General features: G+C 49.1%; 1 protein-coding gene across 12 annotated transcripts in view; it reads left to right on the plus strand.

Annotated features, from left to right (window-relative positions):
- The window catches only part of LOC144128648 (uncharacterized), a 714,737-nt gene that overhangs the window by 429,233 nt on the left and 263,739 nt on the right, over nt 1–21,765 (plus strand). Inside the window, exon 1 of one of the 12 annotated variants that reach the window (XM_077662209.1) lies at nt 5,735–6,124. The exons of 9 other annotated variants lie outside the window; for them this stretch is intronic. Coding sequence is in view for 2 of the 3 variants with exons in the window: in XM_077662216.1 (XP_077518342.1) it covers nt 6,114–6,124 (11 nt within the window). In the remaining variant the exon portion in view is untranslated. Of the gene's footprint in view, nt 1–5,734; nt 6,125–21,765 lie in introns of those variants that run through there. 2 more of the 12 variants (XM_077662216.1, XM_077662217.1) reach the window with 2 other exon arrangements.

The following is a 21,765-nucleotide window of genomic DNA, read 5'->3' on the forward strand; positions in this document are numbered from 1 at the left end:
GCAGGGAATAACACCAACACAGGTGACGAAGCATCCATGGGGTTCAGGCGCCGCGAGCTCACGTCCTCATTACCGACTTTCAAGTCGACTGCAGGGTATGGCATCATTCTCTATAGTAGCAGTAATCATCGCCATCAGCAACAGCATCCCAGCTACGTCCACTGTAGGACACGTAATGATGGCGATGAATTTTAATGGTGCGAGGGCAGCTTTGGCCAGACAGCATGCGCATGGCACAAGGTGCTTCGTGCACGCAAAGTTGGGTCCATCGCCCATTTTCAGAGCATTTCACCACCAGAGGACAGCTTGTACCCTGTGGAAACCCTGCGGCACTGGACAAGTACATCTCCCATACACCGTTGACTTTGCCAGCTGCGGCCACCTTATCCCTGCAAGCATCCTAATCTCACCCGCCCACCTGGTTCTTTTTCTGGGAATCCAGTCTGTTACAATTAACGACCATCGGTTATCTTGGCTTCGCATTACACGCCGCATACCATTTCTTCTTCTTGATGTCAACTAGAATATCATTAGCGCGCGTTTGTTCCCTTACGGACTCTGTTCTTTTCCTCTCTCTTAACGGTACATTTTCATGTAGCTCGCTGCTGTGCTGTCCATAAGTTAATTTAATGTAGTTGTAGGGGAATTTTACTTCTAGTGAGCGCGTCTTTGCCATACCGAATAGAAGTTGTCAACTTGCCCCGCAAATCGATCTGGGAAGTTTGAACACTGATAGCGCGAAAAAAAAAAAAAGGCACGCGGACGATTGAGAGAAAACACGGGACAGAGCGAGAGAGCGCGCATAAGCACTTCCTTTCACCGCGTGCTTTTTTTTTTTTTCACGCTTTGAGCATGCAGATGAATTACCCACTACACACCGTATACCCTCATGCTGCTGAACCTGAGAAAGTTCAGTACACATGCGGTAGCCTTGGTTATTACGAAATTTATTCAGTACCACTGTCACACTGAAAGATTTAATTTCATTCGGTCTGTTACAGTACTACAGAGCAAAAAATAACGTCATTCGGAAAGGACAGCAATGACTATCTGTGAAAAAAAAAAAAAACTTAATACAATTGAGGGGCATCAGTGTGCATAAAAGGTGTTTGGAAATTGTTGTGTGGTATTTTTAAAACGGGTGAAAACATTTCTGTGCAATATTTTAAGCTTAAAATATTATTTTCGGTCATGAGACAGCACATTCGCCATACAAAGCCAAGCCAAGAATGAAGTCAAACTAAATGTAAAAGAAGAACAATATGGCTGACAAGACAGAGCTTGGAACTGACTTCCAAAAGTACTTCCCAGCTAAACGCACGTGGAACGCCAACAAAAACAAGAAACCAAAAAAAACTGATCGACGGTCGTGGTAAGGCCGGGCTTCACGATCGGCCGCTGCCGTGGGCCGCTGCTGAGACAGAATTAAAATAATAGTTGTCCACGACAACTCCCGGTGCGAATAGTTTCACACAAAAATTTAAGTTTTTTTTTTCAAAATCAATAAATACAACTTTTAACTTTGGCGGTGTGCACATTATTTTTTCGCGTTGCGAATTCCTTCTTCGTATCTGGTGTCCGGAGTATATATTCGGTTCAAAGCAAAATGCGAATGACTTCCCCAAACTCTTTCGATGGCGAACATCATTCAAACCTAATGACATAAATTTTCTCATGTAGCAGCCTATTAATGACATTAAATTTGCCAGTGTGACGGGGGCATCAGTTGCTGCAATAATAATTGCGGAACTTGTTATTTATTGACTATTAAACACCCCCCCGGTAACTCACATGTGCGGCAGAAATATGGAAGCTAACGAAAAGGGTTCAAGCTAAATTCAGGACAACTGGGCAAACTATCCAAAGGAATACGATAGGCGGGACGTCAAGAGACATGAAGACGGCATAGTAGGTCAGGGAACAAACGCGTCTTAATGGCATCCTAGTCGAAACCAAGAAGAAATGGGCTTGGGCATGGCATGTAATGTGAAGGCGGGAAAACCGATGGTACGTAAGGGTAATAGACTGGATTCCAACAGAAGGCAGGCATGGTAGGGGGAGGAAGAAAGTTGAGTGTGCGGATGGGATTAAAAAATTTGCGGGGCAGGTTTAATTGGGGAGATATTGGAGGGGCCTTTGTCCTGCAGTGGGGGCAGTCAGGCTGCTGCTGATAATGATGATGAAACACATAACAGGAGACGCTGACGCGGAGGAGGCCCAGTTGTTCCGTTCCGCTTTGCCTATAGGTTACATTGAAACATACATAAAATGTTCATCGACGCGATTGAAATTCACTGCGCAAGTTACTGGGGTTTTCTCTGGATAAAAAATAAGTAAGTTCTTGATGAGTACAGCGCGCACTGGCCTATATTACGTCCAGTCAACTACATACAAGAACCGTTTCTATGCAGAGCTCCCGCAGGAATTCAACCTCCAGGACACACTACTTTGATTTCTTTGTGATCGATAATCACTACCGCATTAAATACTCAGAAGCTTGTTCCGCCGATTTTCCGCACACAACTCTCCATGGAACGCGCTTAAGTTGAAGAGGGAAGTTTTGCAAAATGGTTCCGATTGCGTGTTTTAATTATCTGAAGATAGAATCCTCATTGTTTAGTTGTACTTTCGAGTAATAAACGCAAGCTGCATCAGCGGGCCTTTTGGATTCGCAAGCAGCCAAGCTGTCCGAGCAGGAGAGATTACATGAGGCATATCACAACTGTATACTTCAAATATTACGTCATCAGGTCACTCAACATTTCATGTCGTAAAACTATTAAACTCTCTTGTAAAGCTTGTAAAGAAACAAGATACACACAGGTCGACGGTCTTACCTAAAGGGGGGCTCCACTAAATTAAGTCTAATGCAAAAGCATTACTCGTCTCATTACGAGAAAAGCCGGCGGCGTGTGTTAGTGCGTACTTGCAGTTGGTACAGCAAATTGCAGCGATGGCAAGAGCTTGACGTCATCAATCGGCCGTTTGACCGACACACCAAGCCGAGCAACGCCGCTTCAGGCAGTCATCCTGTACATGTCGTTCGCCCGTACGTATATACTGGCCACTGGCCGACCTCCATGTGGCGCCATTTTTCCCGAAAACATTCGTACCGAAATTGTGACGCAACCGTTTGTTGTACAGCGTCCCGGGTGGTGTCGTACGATTTCTCGCTGAATACAGCTAACATGTGCTAGTCAGGCTGGAGGCTAACTTGCGAAAGAAGTTCGAACCGACGATGAGGATGGTGGGAGTGTTAGTGGTTGTTTATTAAAATAATAGTAAAAAGGAAGGAAAAGATTTTTGCTAGCCCCGGCATCTGCCATCGATACTGAAGCACCTGAGCTGGGGCAGCGGAAATAAAGGATAGCAGGCAGAATGGAGAAATGAAATGAAAGAGGTGAGGGGACAGGAAGAGAGGATAGGGGACCGACGATGATGATGATTATGGATTTATATATGGCACAAGGGCATCTATAGCAAAAGAGCGCCATGGCACAAGGTATTTTCGATTCCTCAAGGTGGGCTCAAAGACCCATTTTTCAAGCATTTCACCCCTGAAAAGCGAGCACAAGGCCAGGTGATAGCTTGTGCCCATTGTGTCACCGGTGGATACGCGGCAACACTGGGGACCGGACACCGCACCTCCCGCATGCGAGGCGGATGCTCAACCACTTCGTCAACGCTGAGGTCGAACCGACGACATAAGCGCCTTCAATTGTATGCCTTCCCGGACCCTTTACCTCTTCCCTTATAGGCGCTGTTGAGTTGTCGATCGAGATCTGAGACAATTACTGCGCCATTTACTTTCCTCAAAAACCAATTTTCGTACCAAAACTGGGATGCAATTAACCGTTCGTCGTACAGCGTTCCGGGTGGTGTCATATGCGCGTGTGTGTGGCGTTTGTGCGAGTGGGTGTCAATGCACACAGTGGCAGTATTTCGCATTCCCACACGTAAGCAGTCTTAGGTGTCTGTGCCGAATTTTTTTCACTCTCTCCCCGTCTCAGCTGCTACTCTTCGCAGCAATGTTCGTTATGTAAATGAATAACAGGAACGGTCTCAGCAGCGAGATTTGCGATATACCTAGCAATTGAGCTTTGTTTTCCCTATCTCATTTCTTCAGTTTCAACAACCTGAGTGCTCTCTTGAAAGTCCTTCATCCACTTAACAAGCATGTAGCCGAGCCCCGGTTTTAAATGTATGTGTAGCAGTAAGCTGCCCAGGTTGTGGAGAAATGCTTTTGACAGGCGTTAAATGTCGCTTCAGTATGAAGGCACGTAAAGATAGCTGAGGTGAGATCTTGGACCACATACACCAATCCTGTAATTGTGGATGCAATTTTACGGAAGTTGTGTTGACAATCGACAAGAAACGTTAAGCTGCCAGAGCCGATATTGGTAGTCTCTTCCCCGGCTGTCCGACTCGAGGCTGCTGTGATGTCTTCGACAAAGCATGATGAGATTTCGCACCCGAAGTGCGTCCGTCAGGGACGACTCTCGCCGGAGGCCAAAGAATCTTGGTGATGAACGAAGTTCATGAATCATCGAGCCAAAATGAAATCCGAACAGAGTCCACGAGCAAAACTTCATAAGTTACCTTTCTACTTTCAGCTGTATAGTATACGACCAGTGTGATCCATCGTTGTGTGTAATGCAGCCAGCGAAGTATATATTCGAAAACCAGTTGCAGAGGAACGCCTCATTGCCCCCAGTAGAAAAATATAGGACATACGCGTTCGCGTTTCGATCCGATTGGTTGTGGTCAGAGGTTCAGTTCCCCGCACTCACTATCCTAAGTGGGAGTCTGGCTGTTTACACGAGTCGGGAGATGAAACGCTGCGCTGGCGTAGTTGACAGGATGGGGGTGCACCAATCTCTGCTTCCTAGTCAACCCGACCTCACACTAGCCTGTGGCCTTGATTGAGAAATGGAAGAGATTAAGCTCTGTTTTCATGGCGCCCGAATTCCGCTAAGAGGGCGAAACGCTTATTTCTGAACGGCACGTTATCTGCTGCACACTCAACTAGGATCTGAGCTGGATACTGCCTACCGTTCATGTAATACCGCATCCGGGCTGTACCCGAGGTGCTTAATGAAAATAAGTGAATATACTCTAATGGACACAAACGCCTCCGATTAACTTGTGGAAATGGCACTTACGGACGAAACGAGTCTATTCTGACCGCTACGCAAGTGTTTAAGGTGCCAACGCGACTACTTAGCTTGGTCATGCTCAAGTTCCGGTAGAAGACCAAACACTTCTCCTCGAGACATTACCTGCTTCAACTTCGGGCTGGTAGATAGCGTGTGCTCCCTGTATCGCAGTGCAGCTAACGCGCCAAGTCAGGACGCGGTACGCCGGAGCGCGCGTCGACACATGGCACCTCCGCAGGAAAGTTGCCTCAGAGCGCAACTTTCGACCGTCCTCTCCGCAAGGAGACGCCGAAAGGACGCTGGCCGTTTTGTTTCCTTCGGCTGGCGCATCTCTCGTCCACCGACAACAATCCGAAAAAAAAACAAAAAGTGATCCGCGCGCGCGCACGCGGCCTCGCGCGCCCCGCGCGTGCGCATGTCGCCTGTGCGGAACGCGTCACGTGCACTGCCGCGCGCCGAAAACCCGCCCCTGCGAGCAACCTTTTGTGACGTCACGGCAGGGCGCCGCCAATGGGCGCGCGCGGACCCGCCCCCCACGTTGAGCGCGCTTCCGCGGCGCTGCGCTCCCGTCGGCGCTTGTTCGCGGCGCGCATTGTGAGCGCGAGACAAAGTGTCGCAGGCGGCCCATTCTCCGGAGCCGATGCCCGTGCCCTCCATCACCGTCTCGCCCGCGCCGCGCCGCCGCAGCAGCCGCCGCTAGAGAGGGCCCGCTGCAGCAGCCGGCGCTCTTCTCGCCGCCCACCTCTTGTTTCGCCGGTCCGTGTCTTGTCTGAGAGTCCGTGGGTGACGCCAGTGCTGTGTGTGTTCCTCCGGTGCTCGGGCTCCGGAGCCATCGCGCACAGAGGAGGGCTCCCCCCGTCTCCTGCGTTCGTTGTCCCCTGCACGCCGGCTGACTGTGTTTGTCTCACCTGCGACCGACGACCGCTGCCCGCCACGACCGGATCCCGGCGTGCTTCGATGGTCATTCTGTGAGTCTCCCTCGGCTGCACTTGGCGCGCTTATGCACCCTCGCCGTCCGGTCTTTTCGGGCGCGTGCAGTGAATGGCGGGCGCCGGACCGTAGCGGCGCGCGACTGTGGTCCATTCTCGCCGTGAGCCTGGTGAATTAATGCATCATTGTTGTGCGTGTTTGTCGGCATCCTTCATACGTGACCGCGGCAGCGGTTTGGTTTCGTTTCGGTTTCGCGCCGCGAGGGTCTGCGATCCCGTAGGCTACTTCGGCTTCGTGTCTGCGCCGCTGCTGTGCCGCATTCAACATCAGTGCTGCAATTATGTTCACCGTTCGGCGTCTGCATTATAATCCAACTGTAATATGAGTGCGGCTATGCGCAGAGAGGTATGCATCTATGAAAGTGCACTCTGTGTTAACGGAGCGAAAGTGCCACCATTATTTCGTTACCCTGAGCTGTCGCTTTATATGCTTGTCGGCAGTAGAAGGCACCCTCGGGCAATGATATATAGGAGCACGCTGTCCACTTCCTTCCATTCTCGGAGGAATCAAAACGCCGTTGCGGTTGCAAATGAGCTGGCACTTCGAAGCCACGGCAAGGCAGCTAATGCTCGAGTTTTTATGGCTGGGGCAGCGCTTGCATGGCAGAGGCCGTGTAATCTTATACTCGGCGGCACTTCAGCCCGTGTGTATTATCTGAATGAAAAACGAAGCTCTCATTGAACAATTCAAGCTGCGCGATTGTGCTTCTGTGGCTAAGTTGTAATCTGCTGTTCCGCATGTTGTGAAACCTTTCACAATCAGCATCAACTTGCTCGACAGCTCAATGTGTACTGTCTTCTGAAAGCAGCGTGCGCAAAAGGAACCTTATTCTGTGTAACCTAAAGATTATGTTACTATATAGTTATCCACTAGCATTCGCAGCGGCACAGGTATTCACAGTTCCGGGTATAAGCAGTTACCCTTACACGTTGCGATTCAGGCGGCTAAAATAACCAGTGCAGCTAACATATTTCTGTTTGATGGCTTTTTTCCTGCATTACATTTGCTTAATCTGGTTGGTGTGGGCTTTTTAACTATCAGGCGGACTTCAAACATTGCAGTATCAACCGCGCGTGTATTGCACGCATCAACTCCCTAACGGCAGTCTATGCTTTCGGTTTGACATACAGCGTCTTGTCTGGCCAAAGCATGACGTGTTATGCCTGCTCTTCTGCCCCGATTGTTGATTAAAATAATGATTCAGTAATACCGGTATGACCGAGCTGAGTCAAGCTTTTTTCATCTATGGAGACTACCGACGGCACTTGCAATTTATTTTCACTCTAGACCTGTACACAACCTCACCCCAGGCACGACTGTGCCTGCGTGACAGAAACAAACTTTCCGCTGGAAAGCTGCACTTATGTAGTTAAAAAGGAACAAAAAGGTCACTGCGTCGCGTTTGAATCGACCCGTGGTTAGTATCCTCTAGCGTGATTGCGTCGATGAGTGAAGCCATCACAGACACTTCGACATTGCCGCGTTGTTCGCACTCTCCCGTTCAGACCTTGCCGAGGCGCGAGCAAGCACTCGCGGCTCAGCGGGGCGCAAACAAGTTCTTGTTATCTTTATACTATGCTTCTTTCTTAAGCTAGTTACGCTTACTGTCGTTCTCGCCGTTGCAGTAATCCCGACGCTTCGCCCTCTTTATCGGAGATTTATTTTGTTTTTTACGCCATCCCAGGCCTTCGACACTCCAGAGGCATTTCTGTGCACGTAGCCGTGCGCTGCGCAAGTCTCGAAAAATGCAAGAACTGCTTGTGATGGGCAGCCTCTAGAAAGTAACGATGACGTCCTTTTTCACTTTTTTTTTTCAGTCGTGGACATTCTGCTTTTGTCGGTTGCATTGCAACGATAACTGTGCACAACAGCCTGGACAGTCAGCTGCCGGAGGTCAGCGCCGGAATGGACGCTCCCGGCTCCTAGGAATAAATGCTGGCCGCAGTGGCAGCATCCCTCGGCAGAGCAGAGTGCATTGCTTGGGGCTGCGGGACGCGCTCAACAAGCTCACCACCGAGGGCATGTTTTGCGTGCCGGCCCGAGTGAGGATGAGATGCTTTGCGCAACCCCGGGGAAGCCCCGGCGTAGAGCGGTAGTAGTAGCTATTCTGTGGGCAGAGGGTGGCGGGAGGTGGGGTGAGGGAGCGAACGTTGGGGTCCGCGGTGGCGGCTTTCGCCGCTGCCTTCTGGTGGCAGTTAGTAGACAGGTCCCTTTTTGCCCTCGCGATGGCGCCATGTGCGAGTTCCGTTGGTGCACAGACGGCGAGCAGCCGGCAGGGGTGCTGCCTTCGTACCGGAGGGCTCCGAAATGCCGGCGGTGGAGGACGCCGCCCAGGTTTTGAGCGTGCAGCGTTGTTGAGCCTATCGGTTTACGGGGTTAGAGACATGATTTTATTGCTTCCCCAGGTGCCCTCGTATCGTGTTACTGCGGTCCGGTTACAAAACCAAGTCGAGCGGTTGATTCCTGTTCACGTGCTTCTTTGCTGCCTTGTGGGACGTACACTCTGCATTAGCCCGAAAAGCAGATAAGCTCGACGTTAGCAAGTTTTATTAAAAGGAATGCGTTGTTGAAGCGAACCGAAATGTTTCTGCGGAAGTGAGTGCCTTACTTGCATCGGTATACGATGTTGCTCACCCCAGTCTCACGTTTGGTTGCTGGATTGGAATGCTATTTTTGCGACCATAGATAGATCCGTATACTGGCTCCGACAGAAGTTCGGACGCCTTACTTGGCTCGAAACAATTCCTGTGGCTTTCACGTGTTGCCTCAATTCGCATTACACAACCACGCGTAGCCGGTGTGGAGCAAACGCTGTTCTGGCGTCGTTTGCGCAAGGCCTCAAAGTTGACGCGACATTCACAGCCCATTGCGTTGCCTGAAAAGACTGGAGAAATGACTGGTATGTTTAGGATTCACAAGGACATGTGGCATGCTGGGCTCGGGGGATAGTGCGCCGTCGCGACGATGTCCAGCGAGAGCCGGGGGGCCTGCGCGTTTCTAACGCGGGCTGTGTGCGAAACGGTGCCCATGCAAATGTAACGTGTGCTGAATATGGCGCCAAGAAATGTTGCTTAACTAGTGCACATCATTTGTGCAACTATAGCAGCCCAGCAGAACAGTTTAACACAAATTTCTTGTTCAAGCGCTCGCTTCTGACGGAAGTCTCTCGTGGTCGAAGTTTCCAGTTTCTCAGCGCTGTTTGGTCCCACCAGCTGAGAAACTTTGCATTAAGCCCGTGTATCAAAATCACGCAGTTCAACTGGTCCAGAACACTTGGATTAACGCTGTCATGCCAGTCGCGGCTCTCAGGTCTACCACTTCTAGGACTGTTCAGAAGACACAAGCACATATATACACCGAAAGAAAAAAGAACAAACTTTCGGAGATTCATCATTAACTTGCTGCACAGTGCCTATGTGGCGCCATCATGTAATTATTTCCGGAAACTGACCGTAAAACGTGTCCTGGCGCTCATCAGGGCTTAAAAGAAAGTGTTTGTGCAGGTTAGGGGGAATTTTTCTGGATATTAGGAATGTGAGTATCGCATGAACTGCCAGGAAGCTTTCGTTTTTTTTTCTTTAAGTAACCGGGACGGTAGCTAACATTCTACTTGAATAAATTAATGAAGGGTTGGTCTAGCCGCCGCGGTGGCTCAGTGGTTATGGCGCTCGGCTTCTGACCCGAAAGACGCGGGCCCGATCCCGGCCGCGGCGGTCGAATTTCGATGGAGGCGAAACTCTAGAGGCCCTTGTACTGTGCGATGTCAGTGCACGTGAAAGAACCCCAGCTGGTCGAAATCTCCGGAGTCCTACGCTACGGCGTCGACCCTCATAGCCTGAGTCACTTTGGGACGTTAAACTCCCATAAACCAGAAGAGTTGGTCGAAGGCGGCGCCCGTTGTCACCAAATAAGTGTTTACGTTTCGCGTCGCACCGTCGTATTCCGGATAATAAAAGTTTCTTGAAATAAGCTTATGAAGCCTGGAAAGTTATTGGAAAAGCGGTTACATTACGAGCTAATTAGCTTCTTGTTGCTTAATAGGTCGGCTTAGGGGTCTTGTAATCTGCACAGCGCGTTAGCTCTTCTCAAGAAACAACCATATATGCGGTCGATGCCAACGGTTAGAATACATCCGCCGCCACGCGTGTTAACGGACTCTCTTCCCAGATGTAAATGATTTTCCAGTATGTCGTACCCGAAAGATGTTAATCAAAAACGCAACAAAAGCGTTGCACGAAGATTAAGATGAGATTAGGAAGTTTGCAGGCATATGGTGGGTGCAGATGGCAAAGGACGGGTTTAATTGGAGAGACGTGGGAGAGGCCTTTGCCCTGCAGTGGGTGTAGTCAGGCTGATGACGACTGCACAAAACATTCGCTTGCTACTCAGAATTGTCGTTTTGTTGTGTCACGATCCCGCAAGTGCGTTTGCATTACAACATAGGGGCGAAGCCACCTGCAGGTCTCTCTGAGATGCTGATATTTTGTCAGCCTTTAAATATAACCTGGTATATTACCTACGTTAAGTCAATATCATATATGATTCTGTTGTGTATTAAAGAGCTGTGACAGCTTCTATTTTTCGCGTCGTTACTTCGACGCAAAACTTCTTAGTCATTTTTGTTCGTTTTCCGCGCAGAACCCATTCTAAATTCATTAGAGGCGCGTTGAGATGGATTACATTACGTATACTTATCAATGACCGGCTGCATATACCGTTTATGTAATCTTAACATGAATACGCCTACATGGGAGTAAAAAGGGAGTAGACTGTCCTTTAGCGCACACCCTTTTACAAAAGGGAGTGCGCTAGAGGAGAGCTTACCCCCTTTTTTACTCCTTTCTCATTACAGTGTAAGTTAATTGTCGTGCGAGTATGCAGGGCGCTGTGGCCGCGCATTTGCCATGTAGGACTTACTTGGTATCGATCGTATCTTCTGCTCATCCGATGTTTCAGCTCGCTAGTTTCTTTTTGCCAGAATGAGCCTCGTGTCGCTGCTGTACACAGCATGCACCGTGTACGCGCTTGCTTTCGCCGTTCCTCGCGTCCTCCTCGGCTGTACGGGCGCTCGAAGCTCGCGACTGCGTTTGCGCGAGGGAAGCGAGGCGCTGCTTGAACGTGTCTAGAATGTGGAACTAGCTTCAGAGCGGCTCCATACATCATACACCTGCAACCTCGCGGGCGTCGCTCCGCGCAGTCACACGTGCTTTTGTTAAAAAAGATCATTGGCACCTACGGTATGGGCAAAATACAGTGACGCTCAAACCTGCCTGGAGCGACCAGTTTTGTTGTTTTTCTTTCTGGCTAAATGGAGCGCTCTTAAGGGATGCGAAAGACTACAGTTTTGTTGATAGTGCTTTAGGACACCTTTGATATCGCTGGCTTTAAGCAGTACAGAATTTGTTCCAATCTCAGGTTTCATAGCAGATCATATCAGTTCCTTATCATATCGTTTTAAGCTATATATCTTTTTACAGTGACTTTTCCTGTTGCATAGGTAGTTAATTGTTAGTGAATGTCTACTTGGGCGAATTTGTGTGTAGATTCGTTTCGATTTTACGCTGACGAGATAACAAAGCTGTATTGTAATTCGTTTTCGTTTTTATGCTGTACTTGATATACTGCTTTTAAATTTCTGAACAGCTTTTCAGCAGTTTGACGACGTATGAAAGATCACGACGGCAAATCTCTCCAACAATAAGCATAATTTATTTCATTGTTCGCGCACCATGATGGGAGCCTCATGCTTAATTTTGGAGGAGATTTGTCAATGTTTTTGTCAGAACAGCAGCTTCAGCTTGTTGGACTTTGCGACTCCAGGTGAAAAGCGGGGAGTCAAATACGGGGGTCGAGTGAAACACGCACCAACCATCTCTGTCTTTAAAAGTTGGAGTTTTAAAAGTTAAGACATGTAAGAAGCCGTTGCACAATGAGAATCGCTTGCGTTCGAACGACCGCGCGACCACTCGTCATTGGCGGTTAAAGAAATCAAAGAGTGTACTCCTTAGTTTCGATGCTACTATATTGTTTCTCTCTTATCTTTTTTATTCAAGGATTACTGTGGCAATTTTCGCTCTTTCTCGCGTTTTGGATCCCATTTTTAAGGTCCAGTTTTTAAACGCTGCATCGTGCAGCCGGTGAAGAAAAGTGACGCTACAGAAGGCCCTACCGTGTTTCTATGCACGAAACTTTGATTGGACGTTTTTTTTTTTTTTAAGTGCATATACTCTGCTCACACGGGTTTTACTAACATTCGCACTGTATGTCATTGCACCTGCACCGAGCACTTAACGAAAGAGTCTATTTATAGAACTCGGCTGAGTCCCAAAGAAACACTGTGGCAGTGAGCCACGACGCACTGGACGGCATCCGGATTAATATGGAGCGCCTTGGTTTCTTAAGGGTGCTCTACAATCTCGTTGCGTGCGCATTTTTTCATATCGTCTCGGTCGAAGCGACGCCGTCACAAGCCGGATCGAAAGCGTGACTCCGTGCTCATTAAGTGGTCACAGTACTTCATTAAGAGGTGCTTTAGCAATGCATTCATTGCGCTGACCGACACTCTTTATTGCCCCTAAACATATATGCTGTCAATTGCGCAATCTTTTATTTTTTTTTGCGGTATATGATTCGACGGCAAGAACTATATCACCTGCAGGAACAGTTGGCTATATATTGGTTTCGGGTTAAGCGATCAGCGCATACCTGCGACATCTACGGAGAGGTAGAGGTGTCGTGACTTATGATTCCTACGTGGGATCTTTGGTTGAGGGGCCTACTCGATATTCGCACGCGGTCGCGGGAACAAAATGGGTGAGTGATGTTATGAGAGCCTGTAAAGAATAAAGGGTCTGGACGCGGCTGGAAATCCTGGTTGGGACGTACAGTAATAGCATGCGCGTGACCTTTGCAATTGCACCACTTCAGTCTTGTCTGGGAATACACGTTTTTCTCCTGTTGCAATGAGACCCCTCATTCCGTTCATTAGTCTGTATGAAAACAAAAGCAAAGAAAAAAGGAGCTCTGGTTTTTTACCTCATTGCCGACGCAAAAGTGCGTTTACTTTTGTCTTTCTATTTGCGGCCCAAAGCAAGCTTCACGTTCTCTCTGTAGTGCAAAACATCCGCAGACTTCTTCGCTTTGTTGCAACGAGACAGTAGAAACAATTCATATTGTTTGTGCTGTAATCAGCATTTGTGCGTTGTTATATGTCTTTGCAACGCACTAGCGCTTTTCTAGCACTTTTTTTTCTAAACTCGCAGGAAGGCGATAGTCTAAATAATGCCTATATTTTGCACACACTGGTAAACAGTGTGCTATGGTGTGGTAGCTTATTACTGCAGAGTTCTAGCGGACCCTGTATACGTTAGCGCCTTTGGCGGCACTGGACAAAAATTTGTGTGTGCGCATGCACAACCGACTACAAATACTGTAAGCCATATATCTGCTTAATTCCCTTCTTGCACGTGACTGGGGCTGAAATTGTTGGCTGCTGGCGGGACTAGGCTTGCATTTCTCCCGCCGCTGATTTCATTTACAAGCGCTTCTTGAGTTGCCTCCGCGCCCGCCGCAGCACGGAGAGCGCTGGAAGCGCAAGCGATGTACAGTTACCCGTAAAGATCCCCGAACTTTTCTTGTCGTCACGGCTGCCACCTGGCGGAAACGCGACCGGGGCGCGTATTCGCCAACTGCAGACTGTGCAGCGACAAGGCTTGAAACCCTATTTATATATCATGGTGAATGAAGATGTCATAGGGGCTTGCCTAAAAGGAATAAGAAAACCCAAGCGGGCACGTAAAAGTCTACGCTAAACAGATATTTTTAGTTTAGAACATAAAATTCATTATCCAGTCCTTCGGAAATTCCTAAACGGCTTTATATGTTACTAAGCATCCCAATTTGCGACGTAAAAGGTTGAAGACAGTAAATGATAGTTATGATTTCAAAATTAAACAGATAATAAGAACGACGGCGGACTCGGACTGCCGTCCTCAATGCGCAATAAACGCCTCTAATCCACGACGCCACAGCGCCGACTCGAAGCCGCCGTTTTGAATGTATTATTGTAGCCAGGCTTGATGTGGCTGGTCTTTAAGGGTAACGCAGTGGATTCCAAGAGAACGCAAGCTTAGCAGGGGCGGAAGAAGGTTAGGTGGGCGGATGAGATTAGGAAGTTTGAGGCCATACGGTGGGCGCAGCTGGCAAAGGACAGGGTTAATTGGAGAGACATGGGAGAGGCCTTTGCACTGCAGTGGGTGTAGTTAGGCTGATGATGATGATGTGGCTGCTACCTGCCGGTGGGTGGCGCTGTCATCGCTGGCTGTACAGGCTGTATTTGGCAAATAGGCGGCCGGGGCGTATGCAGGGCACTCACTCGTTGTTAATTATATAGTGTGTTATGTATGAAATAGTGTGTTGTCACTTGTTCCTAATTAGTTGCACAATTTGTGTTTGGGTTTTTATCACAACTATAGCTCACTGAAGCCTGACAGGATTCCGCGGTTTACCTTAGCAGTTGACGCTCCGTCCTATGATGCGTATCTCGGAGATCTGTCACGAAAGCTAAATATCCCCTGTTCTATGCGAGTTAATGCGGTGGCTAGCAGATGAATCTCTCTTGTGGAGCTAATTTTGCTCTCGTTGAATTCCTATTTGCATTCTAGTGCACTTAGGCCGCTCTTTCTTCATTCCGATGCCTCTGCGTTTTATGAGAGTGGCCTGTACAAACCAGAGCTTTCCCCGACTTGATCATGGTTCCACCGTTCTGCATGCTGCAGTTGCCATTCCCGCACCTGTCTTGTCTCGTAACCGTTTTATAAGTGTATAGCCAACAGTAATTTCCGAAAACAGATGACTGCCATCTTTTGAAAAACTCAACTTAAGTCATAAAACTGCCTGTGTTTGTTTCTGATTGCCTCTGATTACAGATTACCAGCGCCATGTTGCCTCTGCGCAGCCTCTAAAACGATGGCCGCGCAGGTTGTGGCACACCCGGTATATGACGTATACTTGTACCTTCACCGTGCGTTTCTGCATCGTTGTCTCATCGCGACTTCGTTTTCCTCGACGCTTGTATCACAAAACAAGCATGGATAATGGCGATAAATAAGAAGGGAGGTGTTTTCTGAGATGCTAGCAACATGGCTGCCCCGTGCCGTTGCTCGCATTACTGGCAAGGTCAAAGATTATCTTGGCGCGAAAAGTCCGGAGCCGTGTATGAAACATAATGCATGAAAATGTATCCATAAACAGAACGTGCTGCAAATTATAAGTAAGGCAGCCATGCCGATGCTTTGTGCTATAATAGGGCATACTAGGTTCCCTAATTTAGATGCTGATGTTGAGCTGATCTCTGTAGTTCAGGGGATCGGGAAGAAAAAGACGGCCTTGAATATGCTTTAATTGGCTCCGAAGTACGGCACTGACATTTAATTTCGCACATTAAATACCTTTGCACCCTAATGGGACGCTGAGAACAAATTGAATGTGGCCTGTTTCGAAAGATTACCAATTACAGAGGTCGGTTTCCCGAAATCAAAGCTTTTATAATCTAGAATATACCAATTAATTAAACGCAGATATCTCCACCATCGGGTATTCTCGCCGGCAAACTGCGGTGACTCCGAGGAACTTTTTAACCCGGATCCCTGAGGCCATGCTTCACCGCCATCCACCCTCATGTGGCGATCAGGGGCGGGGATATTTTTAAAATATAGTATTTTTGGCAACTAATGCGAGTTTTGCTGCCGTACAGACATCATTATAACCAGAAAGAGCCAATTAAAGAATGGATTTTCGCCAAGAACAGTAACTGTTTGGAATTGTCCGGAGATTTCCGATCCTAAGAAATTTCACTTTTTCTGGGAACTTGAGGGGTAAAATTCGGCGGAAAGGGAGTTGATGATGATTATGGATTTTCATGGCGCAAGGGCATCTATGGCCAAAGAGCGCCATGACACAAGGGTAATTTTAGACTTATCAAGGTCGGTTCAGAGACCCATTTCCCAAGCATTTCACCTTAAAGAAGCCGAACACCAGACCAGGGGAAAGCTTGTAGCCATTGTAGGAAAGGGAATTTTTTGGGAACTTTCAGGGGATTTTAAGGCACAATCTGTTTCACGTGTTCCAAATTGACGGGTTTTTCAAGGCGCTGCAGGAAAAATGAACCTGAAATTTATGGCCCAAATCGAGGGAATTTTCAGTTACATCACAGAACAGTTGTCTTCGATGGCTCTTAAGATATTTTTGGGAAGCGAGTGCTAAAAAAAGCAACTGGCGAGCTCTTAACGTCGCGGTCAGTATCAGGATTACAAAAACTGGCCTTCCCGCTGCAAAACGACAAAAAACACTAAGCCACATGAGATAACTTGAATCGAGCCTATGGAAGTCCGTGCGTGCGGCGGGCCCGCAGCTATGACATTTTGAATGCTTGCGTGCCTAGCTGCCCATTTACTTGTGCTGGTTAGGAGGTGGTCGGCAGCGCCTCATTCTCGTGGTTTGATGAGATTGCTCGGCAGATCGGACTGGGGGCATTTTAGGTAAACTATCTGCGAATTCCGCTGACGAATCGGTATTTATAGCAAAGTGGGGCTTGCGATCATGTGTCGTGCGGTGTTCGAACACATAAATGACTATACAGCGAGGCGTGACGTTGGATGCGCGTCAGGCACCTGAAAAATTGGGGGAAAAAAACGGATTCAGTTGCTGGAGCGATGAGCTGTCATTAGCACGAAGCAGCTTGGCATCACGAGTGCCACTTGAGGCTAACTTCTTATGCCTGCCTGTGGTTTGTCCCTGCCGCCGCAGAAGTCAGGTACCGTTAATAGGACAGTCTATTAACTTTTTTCGACTAGTTTTCGAAAGCTCATTGCCCAAATAAACGAATCCCCGGCTGTAGCGCTGTAAAAGCAGCAGAACAATCTAGAGTCTAATTTTTCGATGTATGGTAGTCTCGCATTATCATGGCAATCGGCATCTGCGAGCCCTGAAATCGGAGACACGAAATACAGTCAGTAATGTGACTTAATTCCACTCTGTGGACACGACGACTGCCGCATCGCCTATAGGCGGCGCGCAGCAGCAGTAATGAGTGTGGCGTTAACCGAGGTGCATAGGTTTCTTTCTTAAACTGCTATTGAGAGCGCTAAGACGGTTTTAAAAATGCTGGCAATAAAAAAACACCGGGGATCTCTGTTACAAATGTCAGCAACAGCTTTTGCCGGCAGCAGTTTTGCCGATGGCAGCGCCACTGGCAGCATAGTGGCAGTCTATTTGAAACATTTGAAGAGATGATAAGAAAACACATTTAAACCGTGCAAGAAACGCGCTGACTATAGTTGTTCTAAGCAAGGCAGTTAAAGCATGTGACATTTCTTCCAGACAAGTAAAGAAACTATTTATTTATTTATTTATTTATTTATTTATTTATTTATTTATTTATTTATTTATTTATTTATTTATTCAACTTCAAAAAAGAAGGCTGAGACCGTTGGTTGGGGAGGGGAAGAGTAATAGGTTTTGTATGGTGGAGGTCTTGTCAGCTTCTGATCTTGGTTGGCTTTGGTAACCCGGTGGAACATGCGCTCAAAGGCCAAGCGCGACAGGCTGGCGCGGGTGTTGTCCAGCTCCTGGATGGGGAACACCCACTCCTCATGAGATAGCACGTGTGGTGGCTTGGGGTGGTTCTGTTGTGCATCGTAGTACGGACAATGCTACACCACGGGTGTACGATGTTTGGGGTGGCCTGTCCGCAGTGTGAGGGGGAGCCGGTGGACGGCCTGGAGGTTTTTGGTCCTTGGGGTGTTTCTTGAGCACCTTTTCGTACGACTCCCAACGGAGGATAACGTCCCCGGCGATCGCTGTTCCCGTTCTGGCTTTGTTCAAAACGACCTCTGCACCTCTGCCAGTATTACGCTCAGTCATATTCAGAAACTGTAGTATATGAACTCCAGGCGGCGTTTCCTGGCTGCCGCCCACTATTTGGAGAGCAGAAACGTTTTAACGCAGTATGACGCCCAAGCGTAGGATATAAATTCCTGTCAAAACCGCGAGTTCTAAGCACGTTATTGTTACCATAGGGAAAGATCTAAAAGAAAACGCCGATATTTTGATACTCGTCTCCGGCAATAGACTGTCCCTTGAAGAAAAAAAAACATCGCGCAGCTACTGCTTTCTGGCGTGTAGTGGCGAAAGCGGCCGCTATGTGGCTCTCAGTAGTCCCTGTTTATAGGCGTTACGCAGCGCTCATAATGCACTACGGCGTGGCTGTTGCTTTTGTTAAATGCCGTCGGGATAGTAAGTTGCATATAACTTGGCGCATGTAAGGAGCACAATGCAGGCTATGTATTATAATCGAGGGGTAGCTAATGCAAATCAAAGAGGCACCGATAGGCGCTGGTACATCGACGAGTCCGAGTTACTTCTCTGCTGAAGAGACAGTATTTGTCATTTTATAATATAGAGGCGCTCTGCATTCGAAAAGCCTTTCGCAGGTAAATTCTGTTGATGGCTGACGTGTGCCTTGATTGGGTACCGTTTCTGCGGTGGCCATGGTTATTTATGGTTGTCTATGGATAACCATGGCCACCGCTCCTTTGCAGCTGAGGCTCCTTTGTAGTTGAGCGCTATAGCGCTCAGGTGTCGCTCAGCTGCAAAGGAGCCTGCGACGAGAGTTTTTTGCAGCCGTATCGTGGCTTAGGTAGGCGCATCTTCATTTCTGAAGTGGCCTTGAACATGCCGATAATACTATAGCTGGAGGGTGCGGGTTTTCGCTTCCTCGTCTACTGAACACACACACACACACACACACACACACACACACACACACACACACACACACACACACACACACACACACACACACACACACACACACACACACACACACACGCACACGCACGCACCCCTCTTGCTCCCATTGTCGAGCTTCTCTCATGAACACTGCTACGCTGATATGTCGTTTTGTATTGTTTCTTTCGCACTTCCCCAAGAGTGCATCACTGCGGGCGTACCTGCAAACTGGTTCAGATGGGCCACATGTTTAACGACAGTTGCCGGAGCAGCTCAGCATCAAGGTTCACTTTTTGACTTCGTTAATCGGCTTAACGAGTGACGTGCGCTGATACCGTTGTGGTACTTGGTGACTACCTGACAAAATTCTCTTTTAATTCCGGCGAATAGCCCTTTCCTGCCGGTGTATGTCATCTGTAAGGCTCGATATTGATGTCCGATATTAGGAAGTTTGTATTTCATGGGGTGGCGGAGGAACGCGTTCGAAACGCAGAAAAGGAGCAATGTCGGGATCGCTGAAAGTGAGCACATCCACAGCCACGAGGGAATGGGGTGAAAAGGTTAACTGATTCGAACGGGAGGAATTTATTTCAGGAAAGGAATGCCTAATGCCGTCGTTTGGGGAGATCAGATAGGGGTATGGGACCGGCGGTGATCGAGTTTTTGTGTTACTTGGTTCATTTTGTGGGGTCTAAAGGTCGTGGGTTAGAGTTGTGCGCGGAGAAGACTGGTATTTCGCGTATCAGTCAGTGCAAAGGAAATAGAAATACGTAATGTTGAGACGGTGACGACGGTTGGCCTGCGAGTCTGCCTGGATGAGTTCGTCCCACATGTCCTTGCTGCGGGCGCGCACCGTGGCCTTCTCCAGTTCCGCACACAGCAAGTATACATGATCGGTGAGCCTGCAGAGTAGTCTGTTCGGTTCAGTCCCGATCACTCTCTCGCATCATTGCAGGATCTCAAAGAGGCTGATTTGAGTGTCGTTTACACTTTGCCGTGAGGCGGCTTTCGCCAGGCGAATAATGAACGAAAAGCGGTAAAAACAAAGGTCGCAGCTGAGTTTGTGTCATGTGAAAAGACACGAACAACGCCCCGTTCAAATCAACGCCGCTGCGTTGCGGGCAGCTCCAGGTTGGACCATTTCTGTCCGGGGCTCATCCTTAGTTCAGTGTCTCTGGAACGTGCATCTGATGCGTCGAAGGGGTGCATCATCAATCGCGCTCCAACATGCCGAGGCGTCCATTCCGTACAACTGCACGTGTACTATATTTTCGGTCCGGCGTTGAGGCCCACGCTGGACGAGAAGTGCTGCGCCGTCTGCTCCAGCCGTGCCGTCCGTCGATCGGCTGCCAGCCGAAGACGCGCCGCACCAGCTGCCGCGTTGGGGCGAGCTAACAATGCCGCTTCGACAGGGCATTGTGCGGTGGGGTATATCGCTGGCCCGCGTGCCGCCAGCAGCCCAAGGGGGGTTGATCAAGTGGCGCGCTTGTTTGGCTGCTGTAGAAGAAAAGGAAGGGGGAGGGGGGGGTGATGCCGCTGCCGGCCGGTCTACTGCGGCCCCGGCAGCAGCCGCTGCATCGGCGCGCACGTAGCCTTGGCCTTTGGAGACCTTGTGCCGTGGGCGGCGCGCCTGCCTCCATCGTCCCGGCGCGCGCCGCGTTCATTGCCGAGGTCTTCCGCCTGTCCGTCCAGACGATCGGCAGCCCTCGCCGCCGCCTATGTATTCGCGGCTCTGACGGGTGGCCCGTCATCGACGAACGGGTCTCTCGGCGCCTCTCTCCTTTCTCTATCTCGCTTTCCTTTGCCGCAGAGGCCTCGGCTGTTTTTTCCACGGAAAGAAGACAATGGTGCGGGGGTGCCCGTTTGCTCGTTGCGCGCCTCTGGCGGAAGGCGCGCCCTGTTGGTGTCCAGTGGGCGTCGTCGTATAAGCGCGCTAACTACCTCCGAATGTCGCCTCCTCCTCGCTTCTCCGGCTATGGGGTCATGCGGGTCGGCGTTTCGCTAACAATTGCCTGCAAGCGGTCCGTGATGACCCGGGTGTAAACGTGGCATAACTCTTCACCCGCCGTGTAGAGGCGCCAGATGGTCTATGCGCGGCCCGTCTCGGACAAGAGCCGCCTTCTGTTGTTACTCTGCAGCACTTGCACGTCTGTCGTGGCGGGGCTGTATCCCATGGCCAGTGCGCCGGACATCGTCGTTAGCACGGGGATCGCCGTTGCTGTGCGGGCGACAGGTGGGGGCTATTAACTAGGCCTCCTCTCATCGGAACGTTCGTTGCTTCTTCGCCGCCGAGCTACGCGCTCGGGGACCGCGAGACGATGGAGGTCCGGCGCGCGATGACCGCCAGTCACTTTCAGTGCTGGTCAGCTTGCTTGCCATGTTTGCATATTTTGCCATGTTGCATGCTTTATTTGTTTTATTGTGGTGGGACTTCATAAAAATACTTTGTAGCATATATTTTATGAGTTAAGTGCTTGAACGTTCTATTTTTCTAAGCTTAATTCGCGCCGTCTCGCATTTCTTCGCGTTTACTCTGGACGCCGTCACAGACAAAACAGCTGCATGCACGAACGTTGAACAAACTTTATTTCAGCGGATTAAGAAAAGCCGTCGCAGATCCCGAAGAAGGATATGCACATTGAGTACGAGAAGGCGTCGCGCTGTTGGCACGGTGACCTTACTGGCGACAGATACTAGCAACGGCAACATGGATCGCTTTCACGGTTGGTAGTAACACAAATCTTTTAAGATCAGAATTTTTCGGCCTCTCTGCGTTTTTGTGTTCTCAATGGCTGAAAACTAAAATGCTTACAAACCGGTGGTGTCGAGA

Source organism: Amblyomma americanum, chromosome 4 (genome assembly GCF_052857255.1).
Source record: "Amblyomma americanum isolate KBUSLIRL-KWMA chromosome 4, ASM5285725v1, whole genome shotgun sequence".
Taxonomy (NCBI): Eukaryota; Metazoa; Arthropoda; class Arachnida; order Ixodida; family Ixodidae; genus Amblyomma; species Amblyomma americanum.